Source organism: Grampus griseus (assembly GCF_964374135.1).
Source record: "Grampus griseus genome assembly, chromosome: 2".
Taxonomy (NCBI): Eukaryota; Metazoa; Chordata; class Mammalia; order Artiodactyla; family Delphinidae; genus Grampus; species Grampus griseus.
The window spans coordinates 34768320-34780598 of record NC_139018.1 but is presented as its reverse complement, the minus strand read 5'-3'; the positions used below and the strand labels follow the sequence as shown (position 1 = coordinate 34780598).

At 36.9% G+C, this 12279-nt stretch overlaps 1 protein-coding gene across 6 annotated transcripts in view; it reads left to right on the top strand.

The window, feature by feature from the left end:
• The window catches only part of GPHN (gephyrin), a 627058-nt gene that overhangs the window by 558475 nt on the left and 56304 nt on the right, over positions 1-12279 (top strand). For all 6 annotated transcript variants that reach the window (XM_082648862.1, XM_082648860.1, XM_082648864.1 and 3 more), the window contains one exon: positions 984-1105. In XM_082648862.1, the coding sequence (XP_082504988.1) occupies positions 984-1105 (122 nt within the window). The remainder of the gene's footprint in view (positions 1-983; positions 1106-12279) is intronic.

Here is a 12279-nt window from a genome sequence, read left to right as displayed (position 1 = left end):
CCATACTAGCACCTAGGAGTAACAATATGAGAACAATTGGGGGGAATTAGGTGCTCTTTCAATATCATGTATCATAAAGAAAGGACAGAGAATTGTTTTTATTGTATATTTATCTATGTTAACTGAGTGTTCATTATCTCAGTCCTAACAACTGCCTTTCAAGGTAGTTTTATTACTATATATTATAAATGAGAAAATTATGGCATAATGTGTTTGGGCAACTTGAATTTGAACCTTATCTGAATAAGGTAGACTCTTGCTTGCTACTACGCTACACTGCTTCATTGGAACATCCTAACATAAAGTAAGCTTCTTATAATTTTCTTCATTGACATATAATAGTAGATATTAAATCTCTAAAGGGTGATTCAGTTCAAAGTCATGGAATCATGGGTGTGTGCAGTTAAGTATTACTTGTTTAAGTTTGCTAATAGAGGCAAGATATCTGGCTCCCTTTCCTTCAAATAAGTTTAACTTCTTCGTTACTACTGATCCCACTTCACAAAAGAGATCAAAAGCTTGAAAGAAAAGATAAATGATCATTCTCTTCAGACTTGAGAATATCATGTCACACAGTCTCTTCCTCAAATATTCTCAGTGAAGGACAGATTAGAAAATAATAGTGGGAGGAAAAAAGAAAGTTGTTTTTTTTTTTTAACAACCAACCAGTAGAAAGGCAGCTATCTCCAGAGCACTATTCTGTCAAATTGTAGCCAAAGCTGGTGTGAATTTGGCCTGCTGTTTAGTCACCACTTAAATTTCTGCATGTTTTTTAATTCTGGAGGACTGTTTTCTGATCCTCCTATGCTTTCATTATTTATCAAAGATCCTTTAAGCATATATCTTCTATGGGCCAGATACTGTTATAGGTGCTAGATGTGCTAAACTCTGTTTACTAGATCTATTTTTTCCCCATTAACAATAGGCAATATTATCCTAAGAAAATAATTTGTAGTGGTTTTTTTTTTTTTTTGGCTTTGTAGCTGCTAAATCCTGAAGATGACCTCTTACCAGGAAAGATTCGAGACAGCAATCGTTCAACCCTCTTAGCAACAATTCAGGAACATGGTTACCCCACAATCAACTTGGGAATTGTGGGAGACAAGTAAGTATTGGATTTTATTTTGAAGTTGTTATTGTACAGATATGAATTTTGGGAGTACTAACTAGGCGGGATTGTTGCTAAAGAGAAAGAAATTTAATACCATAATTTTCACTTATTTCATTCTTCAGAAGTCAAAGAATTATGGAGATGTCTATGTCCTTTAGCGATAGACATTTTCCTGGAATGCCTTTTACAATAGGAGAAATATGTTGCTCTGCTTTGGGTGTTATTCCTATTCATACTTTTACTTATGTCAAGAAAGATAGGGAAGACATGGGTGAGAAGAGTAAGAAGGAAATGTCAAAATTAGTACTAACTGATTCTTTGAAGTTTAAGTACAATTATTTTCTAGGACTTTTATATTGATTTTTGTATTCTTATAAAACCTGAGTTTCTCCAGGCTTCACCCACTTGTAAATACAAAAGGAGGCACATTGACTATAATTGCCCATCTCTGAGAGCATATTACCCCATTTACTAAATTAACTCAGCCCTCTGCTAAATTCTCCAAGTATTTCTATAAATTTCCAACTACGTCTCCAGCTCCAGCTGCACATGCAATCAAAAACAAGTCTGCTCTTTCTGAGCATCCCACTTCCATGCAACACTGCTGTTCAGCCATCTTTCACCAGGCACTATTTCCAGTTCACCAGAGGTGTGCCTGCTCTTAGTAACACTCAAACAACAGCCTGCTGGAGACAAAGCTAGGAGACATATCTGAGTGATGGATGCCCTGATGTATCTGTCACCCATAATTGCCCCTTTCTGTCTTATCACCACCTTGTCACTGAGCAAAGCTCATTATGCCTGGATCCTCCTTCCCTTAAGATGAGTGCTTTCCCAGGGCTCAAATATACTCTTGAAAATGCTCTGTCCTACCATTTCACAAGGTATGCTGGGACTCCTATAAACCCCAGTTTAGGCTCAAACTGGACACAATGTAGTCCAAACCTGGAGCACAGCGTCTTGCTAGTAACCTGAAAGGCAGTAGTTATAATGTTAATCTCACCTTTTAAACTTCTCTTCTTTCCTCCTGATTTTTTTCTTTCTCTGTGGACACTGGAGTAGAGTCTGTGACACATATTTTCAAACATCATTTTATTTTTTTAATTCACCATTTGTATTTACCTGAAAGTTTAGTTCTAGAGAAGTCCATAGGTAAGTAACCAGCCAACTTAGAACCCATGCTGGTGAAGCCAGTGCTGCAGGTTACCTAGTATCACCCTGACCCAGTCTCCGTAGCCCTGGGAAGGGATAGAAAGAACCCAGTGAAAAAAAGCAGGGAGGGTTGAATTTGGACCTGACTGGTAACCCATCCTTTCATATATATAAACTTCCAAGCATCTAAAAATTATCCTGATGCAGATACACCTTTAAAGAAGGCAAAAAGTAATTTCTGAGAGGAGGTAGGATGAATCCAAGAGTTCCAACAGCACAGAACAGACCTGAAACTCTAGGGAACAAACACGCCAGATTTAGAATTTGTTTCCCAGCCACTGCTGACTTTGGCCCTGCCTCCAAGTGCATTAATGAGCTCTAAGAACTATTATAAGGTAAAAGGTGCTTTTTGTTTGTGTGTATCATTTTTACCTTATGCTGTCTTGACTATAATTCTGTTCATTCTCTCCTCCTAATGTTGTACTTTTGTATTAAAATAAAAAGCTAACTTGATATATACTATATATGCTGCCATTACCTTACTACAAAGGCCAAAACACCATTGAAAGGTTCCTATGTTGATATGCTAATATTTGATTTTCTAGGACCAGCTGTTGATTCGTTGTAGACATTTCCTAATAATTAATGTTGCTATTACATGTAACTTCAAAATGTCCCTTGAAACAACAGCATATAAAGAACAACAAAACTTATAAGCAAGATATAGGCAATTTTGAGAATATGTACATCTTTAGTATATTCTTTTCTTGGATTTAATACCTTACATAAAACTGAGAACAATTTTTTTTTAAATACAATTGATGCAAATCTAAACTTTCTCAGCCTTAGAGTGCTGTATTGAAGAGGCCCAGAGTAAATGGTTTAAAATGCAGAGGTGGAATGTGGGAGGAAAGAATTTATAACTGTTCAGATGGAAATCTGTGCTGGGAATTTAGCAAAGGAAACAACGCACATTTAATCTGCAGCCTGTTGATATTCTGTGAAGGTTGTCTCCCTCTTCATCCTTCTCTTTCCTATATAGCCGTTTGCTAGTGAAAGCTAATGTTGTTATACAGAAGCCTCTATGTGAAGCTCTCCAGGGAAACAAGCAGGGTCACGGGAGAAACTACCCTATGTTTAAAGCAGGGAGAGAAATAGCTCAAGAATGTCAGCAAGCACAGAACCCTTACTCAGCTATGCCAGATAAGAGTAGGGAGTAAGAGTGCTATTCTTGTTATTTTTAAAAGGTTTCAGTCTGGGTTTAAATTCTGTATGATTCTACTTCTTAGCTCTTATTCTTATCACCTACCATGACTTTAACAATAAATGTTAAAATTGAAGGGTAAGACTCTATAACTTATTTGGATTGACCTGGATGAATTTTGCCTTTGTTTCTTGTACATTTCATTTAAAAAGAGGGTACAGTGGAGCTTATGGGAGGGGTGCTTCAAATACGTGAGCATTAACTACATTTTTAAAACATTCATTTTTAACTATTATGTGAATATTAAAACACATTCCTTAGACATATTTTCTCTCATTGTGTGGAACACAATACCATTGTGGTTCCTAGCGTTTTTCTCTAAAAAGACAAATTTTTTACAATGTAAAAAAAATTCTATTGAGGTATAATTTACAATGTTATATTAGTTTCAGGTGTACAACATAGTGATTCAGAATTTTTATAGATTATACATCATTTAAAGTTATAAAATGTTGGCTGTATTCCTGTGCTATACAATACATCCTTGTAGCTTATTTATTTTATACATAGTAGTTTGTACCTCTTAATCCTCTACTCCTTAATCCCTCTTCTCTTCCCTCTCCCCACCGGTAAACACTAGGTTTTTTTTCGATATATGTGGGTCTGTTTCTGTTTTGTTATACTCACTAGTTTGTTTTATTTTTTAGATTCCACATATAAGTGATATCATACAGTATTTGTTTTTCTCTATCTGACTTATTTCACTAAGCATGATACACTCCAGGTCCATTCATGTTGTTGCAAATGGCAAAAGTTTTTTCTTTTTCATGGCTGAGTAGTATTCCATTGTATATACCACATCTTCTTTATTCATTCATCTGTTGATGGACTTTTAGGTTACTTCCATATCTTGGCTGTTATAAATAATGCTGCTGTGAACACTGGGGTACATGTATCTTTTCAAATTAGTGTTTTGGGATATATACCCAGGAATGGAGTGGCTGGGTCATATGGTAGTTCAGTTTTTAGTTTTTTGAGAAGCCTCCATACTGTTTTCCACAGTGGCTGTACCAATTCACATTCCCACCAACAGCATAGAAGGGTTCCCTTTTCTCCACATTCTCACCAACATTTGTTACTTGTGGTCTTTTTGATAAAAGCCATTGTGGCAAGTGTGAAGTGATATCTCATTGTGGGTTTGATTTGCATTTATCAATGATTAGCAGTGTTGAGCATCTTTTCATGTGCCTATTGGCCTTGTGTATGAAAAAGACTAGCTTTTAAACCCAGAGATGTTCATTGAACTTGCCCAGCAATATACAAGTTAGTGGCAGAGGTGGAAATGGAATCTAAGTTTCTTGAAAGTAACAATCCACAATTCTCATTATGAAGAGAAGATAATATCATTATGAAGATATTTCATTTTAGCTAGAACAGGAAGGATAAATAGGATTTGTGTATTTAGAAAAAGAGAGTATGTTAACCAAGTAGGAAACGGAATGAACAAAAATAGAGAAGTAGAAAGAATAGTTTACTCAGGTCAGGCCAGACTGTTTAGAGTAGGAGGTTCAGGTAAAAGGATAATATGTGTAAATTTGGTAGAAATTTGAAGCCAGATTTTGAAAGGTTTTGTAATCCAGGCAGCACTACCCAATTTGGTTAAATTTGCAGCTTTTTTAAAAAGCAGAATTAACATAGTAAACCATATTTTGGAAAGATAATTTGCCGAAGTTGTATCACATGAGCTAAAGTTGGAGACCTACTAGAAATAAGAACAACAATACAGTTTGTTTATTCATTGTTCAGTTAGTCAGGAAGTATTAATTGTGTACCTATTTGAATCACCTGGAGATCTTATTAAACATGCTGATTGTGATTCAGCAAATCTGGAGTGGGCCAAGATTTTGCATTTCTAACAAGTTCCCAAGAATACCAAGCCACTGGTTCATGGATCACAGGAAGTAACAAGGGTGTGGTAAACTTAATCATGATTCTACTATGAACTTTTAACCAAAGGCTCTTGAAGATTCAAAACTGAAATAGATATAGATCTTGTCCTTAAAATTACATGTACTGTAAATGCACTATAAACTACAGCCTAGTAATAAAGATGTTTTAGAAAGTTCCAGAGCTTATGCTCAAATTTGGAAGTAGAATTTTTAAAAAAGAGATTAAATCGAAAGACATTTTGAAGGCTATTACATAGAACAGAAGGGTGTCAGTGTTGATTCATCTTCATCTGGATTGCAAAGCCTCATCAAAATGGTATGTGTCTGTAAACACAAATAAAATGCCTGCATAACCCAGCTATTAGGTCTCTCTACCACAATTTTACATTCCTCTCCAGCAGTACACCATTTCAACTTCTTCGTTCTCCATTTGTAGTTTATTCTTTCTTGTTTTGGCAGCTTCTCTTCCTATGCTCATTCCCAAATGGAAGTGTCACCATGGCTCACCCTTGACCTTTTTTCCTTCGAATTCTGTATGCTATTGACTCCCAGATCTTATCTCTGTCTTGAGCTCCATGCCTAGATCCACCTGCTTACTAGGTATATTTTCTTTAAGTTCAATAGGCAGAGCAAATTCAACATGTAAAATTAAATTCATTGGGCTTCCCTGGTGGCACAGTGGTTGAGAGTCTGCCTGCCGATACAGGGGACACGGGTTCGTGCCCCGGTCCAAGAAGATCCCACACGCCGCGGAGCGGCTGGGCACGTGAGCCATGGCTGCTGAGCCTGCGCGTCCGGAGCCTGTGCTCTGCAACGGGAGAGGCCACAATAGTGAGAGGCCTGCGTACCGAAAAATAAAATAAAAAATAAAAATAAATAAATTCATTTTCCTTCCTTTCCTTTCTCACTGCACCTCCCACTTCCATCTTACTGCATTTCTTTGAGTTCTTCTAGCTCAGTGACTGTGCCCACCAGCCACCCAGTCACCCGAGCCATAAGAAACCTGAATGGAAAGCTTCCGTCTCTCACTCAGCCCTATATTTAAATCCCATACAGTTTCCCTCATCAGTACTTCTGTACATTCCTATCTCTTCATTTCTACCATCCTGGCTTAGTTTGGGGCTCCGTTTACTTTTTGTCTAGGCACATGAGGCTATCCTCTTAACTGGTCTCCCTGCGTCAAGCCTTGTTTTCCTCTAACTCACCCTCTATTCTGCTACAAATATGATCTTTCCAAGGTGCCAATTATATACTTGTGGCAGAATTGGGGTTTTATTATATGTGGGTAAGTATACTCTAATAATCCAACAAACTTTTATGAAGTGTTATGCTATATCAGATGTTGTCTCAGTCTTTGGTACTACAGAAATGAGTAAGATAGTTATTAGTAAGAACTACAAAAAAGTTTTCAATTCTATTTCACTCCTGTCTTTCCTCCCCACCCAATCCACATCCATTTTCTCCAGCCTCCTCACTCCAAACATGCCAGTCTTTTCCTGGAAAGAGATACTAATCTTTACTTACTACCTACTATATATATAGTACTATACTACATTCTTTCACTTACTTATCTTATTTAGGCCTCATGAAACAACCAATCCAGATAAGTGTCTTTTATCCTCATTTTGTAGATAATAATATGAAGCTAAAAAAAATTAAATAAGCTGTTCAGAGTCATACAACTAGTAAAAGACAGAATGAGGAGTCCAACCTAGGCCTGTCAAACTCCAGGGTCTTTCTCCTTTTGCTGTACCATGCTGCCCTCTTAACTGGGCTTAGCACCCACAATTTATTAATATTAAGGTTAATAAACTAAATATTCTATATCCATTTTAATAGATAAAACCCCTAAGTAAATAGTAACTATCAATATTTCAAAAGCCAGAGAGGAAAATTTAGTTTAAATTTTGAATTAAATATTGACTGTAGGTATGAATGAATTATAAGGACTTGAGTTGCAAAATTCTAGATCTTTAGGTGATATAGAAGTGGGAGAAAAAGGCAAGAGGATTTATTACAGTAGCTCAAGTTTACTTTCTGGACCCCTAAATAAAGCTTCTTATTCACTGTAAAATAGACACCTCTCCCTTCCATAAAGAGAAAATCCCCTTCCTTTTATAATTTCTTATTTTATCTTTCCTCCCACAACTACTAGAGCCACTTTTGCAGCATTTATTACCTCTGGGTAATTTGTTATAACAAGTTCGTAGTATCTTCCAGGGGGTGGGAAGGAGTGGAGAGAGGAGAATGGGAAAGAGGAGAAGAGAGCGTGCATGCAATGTAAATAATGGTAATTTGGTATTCAGATCTACATTAATTCAATTTATAAATGACTGAGATTCACAAGTGGCTACCCTATTCTAACCTTTCCCCTACTCACCATCTAAGCTCCTCTGTCAGTACTTTCAAGAGAAGGGAAGCTTTTTGAGAAGTGAAAGGGGAAAAGCCATGAACAGCAAGAAACTTTAAAAGAACAATTAATCTCCTTATTCCCTGACTCTCAAGACCCAGTCCGTTTAGGAGAGGTGTTTTATTAAGCCCAAATATCCTCCACATTGGCTAAATGTGTTTGTTCTGTTCACTTTGCTGTACTTCTTGATAATCTAATATTTAGAGGTGCATTTGTGTTTAAAAGTATTCTACCTGAGAGTGAGTTGTTCACATATTAATATTTAATAGTTCAAATCAGACATGCAACATCTGGGTAAATCTGCTGTCCTAAATAAACAGGAACTAATCACTTAGAACTTAGAGTTCTTTGACTCACAGGGCAAATCCTGAACAGGACCACATCAGAACCTTAGCATAGCAAGATACTGTAGGCATGGCAAGAAGTACCTTTGACAGCAGGAAAGGACTCTAGAAAGGTAGATAGGAAGATAACTTAAACAAATGCTTTCCATTTCAACATTCTTTCTTCAGTCTTCCACCTTGTTTCCAAAATTCAGGTTAATACTAAAGCATAATTCAGCAACATATTAGTAACATTATGAGCTAAATGAAGATTTGTTTTTAACTACCCTGGAGTCTTGCCCACCATCTGTAATATTATTTTTAAAGGAATGTGTTCCAGGTTCCAAACAGCCAATTTCTCATATAGACTCTGGGAACATAATCTGTGAGTTAGGAACTACCTGTGCGAAAAAAGACTCTCCTGAAGCAGTCAGCTTACTACTGACTGTATACTGTCTTTCAGTGCTGTTTAAGGAGTTGTATTGGGTTGGCAAAAAAGTGCCTTCAGTTTTTAAGTAAAAATAAAAGACACATTTTTCACTTTCACCAAGAACTTTATCAAGCAACATATTCACCCTTTTGTTCGACTACCTTTGCCATTTTTCAGGCAACTTTGTAATTCCATCTTCCCAAAACTTACCCTTTTGAGCAAAGAACTGTTCCAGGTGCCTTTTACAGTCTTCCAGGGAATTGAAATTTTTTCCATTAAGAGAATTTTTGAATAAATGGAAATCCAAAGGTGCAATGTCTGGTAAATACAGCGGATGAATCAGAACTTCCCAGCCAAGCTCTAACAGTTTTATCCTGGTCATCAAAGAAGCATGCGATCTTGAGTTATACTGATGGAAGATTATGCATTTTCTGTTGACTAATTCCAGACGCTTTTCGTTGAGTGCTGCTTCCAGTTGGTCTAACTGGGAGCAGTACTTGTTGGAATTAATCATTTGGTTTTCCAGAAGGAGCTCATAATAGAGGACTCCCTTCCAGTCCCACCATATATAAAGCATCATCTTCTTTGGGTGAAGACCGGCTTCTGGTGTGGTTGGTGGTGGTTCATTTCGCTTGCCCCACGGTCTCTTCCATTCCACATTGTCGTACAGTATCCGCTTTTCATCGCCTGTCACAATTTGTTTTAAAAACAGACCGTTTTCATTACGTTTAAGTAGAGAATCGCATGCAGAAGTATGGTCAAGAAGGTTTTCTTCACTTTATATGGAACCCAAACATCAAAGCGATTAACATAACTAAGCTGGTGCAAATGATTTTCAGCGCTTGATTTGGATATTTTGAGTATGTCAGCTACCTCCCATGTGGTATGACGTTGATTGTTCTCAATTCATGTCTCCATTCTCGATTTGATCACTATCAACTTCAACTGATCTACCCAACCGTGAAGCATCGTCCAGCGAGAAATCTCCAGCACGAACCTTCGCAAACCACTTTTGACATGTTGGATCAGTCACAGTACTGCACAAATCTTTTTTTGCGTTTCAGTTGCGTTTTTACCTTTCGTGAAATAATAAAGCATAATATGCCGAAAATGTTGCTTTTTCTCCTCCATCTTCAATATTAAAATGGCTACAGGGCTTCCCTGGTGGTGCAGTGGTTGGGAGTCCGCCTGCCGATGCAGGGGACGCGGGTTCGTGCCCCAGTCTGGGAGGATCCCACGAGCCGCGGAGCGGCTGGGCCCGTGAGCCATGGCCGCTGAGCCTGCGCGTCCGGAGCCTGTGCTCCGCAGCGGGAGAGGCCACAGCGGTGAGAGGCCCGCGTACCGCAAAAAAAAAAAAAAAAAAAAAAAAGACTACACAAAAATTCACAAATTTTGATAAGTCTTTTTTTAAATGCACACTGATATGACAGCTGTCACATACAATCAAACAAAATTGTTTAGAATGAAGGTAAAGGCAACTAAGTGCTGCTAGAGCCATCATACAGAAAAAAACGATCGAACCTTTTGGCCAACCCAATAATTAGTAGTAGGACGGTGAAACATTTTAAAATGGGTGTAACATGATCACCTTCTCTTCCTGGTCCAGTTCTATTATGAACTTCTTAGGCCATTGTTCTAGATATTCTAGGTATACGTTTTCTTTTTTCTTCTTTTTTATTTATTTTCTTGTTTATTTACTATTTTTTTTTATTGAAGCATAGTTGATTTACAATATTATACAAGTTTTAGGTGTACAACATAGTGATTCAAAAATTTTATAGATTATATTCCATAGATAGTTATTATAAAATGTTGGCTATATTCCCTGTGCTATACAATACATACTTGTAGCTTGTCTATTTTGTACATAGTAGTTTGTACCTCTTAATCCTCTACCCCTATCTTGTCCCTCCTCCTTTCCCTCTCCACACTGGTAAACACTAGTTTGTTCTCTGTATCTGTGAGTCTGTTTCTGTTTTGTTATATTCACTAGTTTGTTGTATTTTTTAGATTCCACATATAAGCAATAACATTCAGTATTTGTCTCTCTCTGTCTGACTTATATTATTAAGCATAATACCCTCCAGGTCCAGCCATATTATTGCAAATGGCAAACTTCCATTCTTCTTTATGGCTGAGTAGTATTCCATAGTCTATATACACTACATCTTCTTTATCCATTCACCTGTTGATGGACATTTAGGTTGCTTCCAAACTTGGCCATTGTAAAGAATGCTGTTATGAACATTGGAGTGCATGTATCTTTTCAAATTAATGTTTTCATTTTCTTTGGATATATACCCAGGAGTGGAATGCTGGGTCATATGGTAGCTCTATTTTTATTTTTTTTGAGGCATCTCTGTACTGTTTTCCACAGTGGCTGCACCAATTTACATTCCCACCAACAGTGTACAAGGGTTCCCTTTTCTCCACATCCATGCCAACATTTGTTACCTGTGGTCTTTTTGATGATAGCCATTGTGACAAGTGCAAAATGATATCTCATTGTGGTTTCAATTTGCATTTCTCTGATGATTAGCGATGTTGAGCATCTTTTCTTCTGCCTCTTGGCCATCATATATCTTCATTGGAAAAATGTCTATTAAGTTCTTATGCCCATCTTTTAATCAGGGTGTTTGGGGTTTTTTTTAATATTGAGTTGTATGAGCTGTTTATATATTTTGGATATTGATCCCTTATTGGTCATATCATTTGCAAATATTTTTTCTCATTCCGTAGGTTCTTTTTTCATTTTGCCAATGGCTTCCTTTGCTGTGCAAAAACTTTTGAGTTTAATTAGGTCCCATTTATTTATTTTTGCTTTTGTTTCCTTTGCCTTAGGAGACAGCTCCAAAAAATTATTGCTACAATTTATGTCAAAGAGTGTTCTGGGTTTTCTTCTAGAAGTTTTATGGTTTCTGGTCTGACATTTAGGTCTTTAATCCATTTTTAGTTTATTTTTGTATATAGTATGAGAAAGTGTTCTACTTTAATTCTTTTACATATGGCTGTCCAGGTTTCCCAGCACCACTTATTGAAGAGACTGTCTTTTCTCCACTGTACATTCTTGCCTTCTTTGTCATAGATTAATTGACTACCACAGGGGCATGGGTTTATTTCTGGGCTTTCTATTATATTCCATTAATCTATATTTCTGTTTTTGTGCCAGTACCATACTGTTTTGATTACTGTAGCTTTGTAGTATAGGCTGAAGTCAGGGAGTCTGATTCCCCCAGCTCTGTTTTTCTTTCTCAAGATTGCTTTGGCTATTCAAGGTCTTTTGTGTTTCCATACAAATTTTAAAAATTTTTGTTCGAGTTCTGTGAAAAATGCCATTGGTATTTTTTAAGGATTACATTGAGTCTGTAGATTGCCTTGTGTTGTGTGGTTGTTTTAGTTCTTCCAGTCCATGAACACGGTGTATCTTTCCATCTGTTTGTGTGGTCTTCAATTTCTTTCATCAGTGTCTTATAGTTTTCTAAGTACAGATGTTTTACCTCCTTATGTGGGTTTATTCCTGGGTATTTTATTCCTTTTATTGTGATTATAAATGGGGTTGTTTCCTTAATTTCTTTTTCTGATCTTTTGTTGGTAGTGTATAGAAATGCAACAGATTTCTGTATATTAATTTTGTATCCTGCACCTTTACTGAATTCAGTGATGAGCTCTAGTAGTTTTCCAGTGGCGTCTTTAGGGTGTT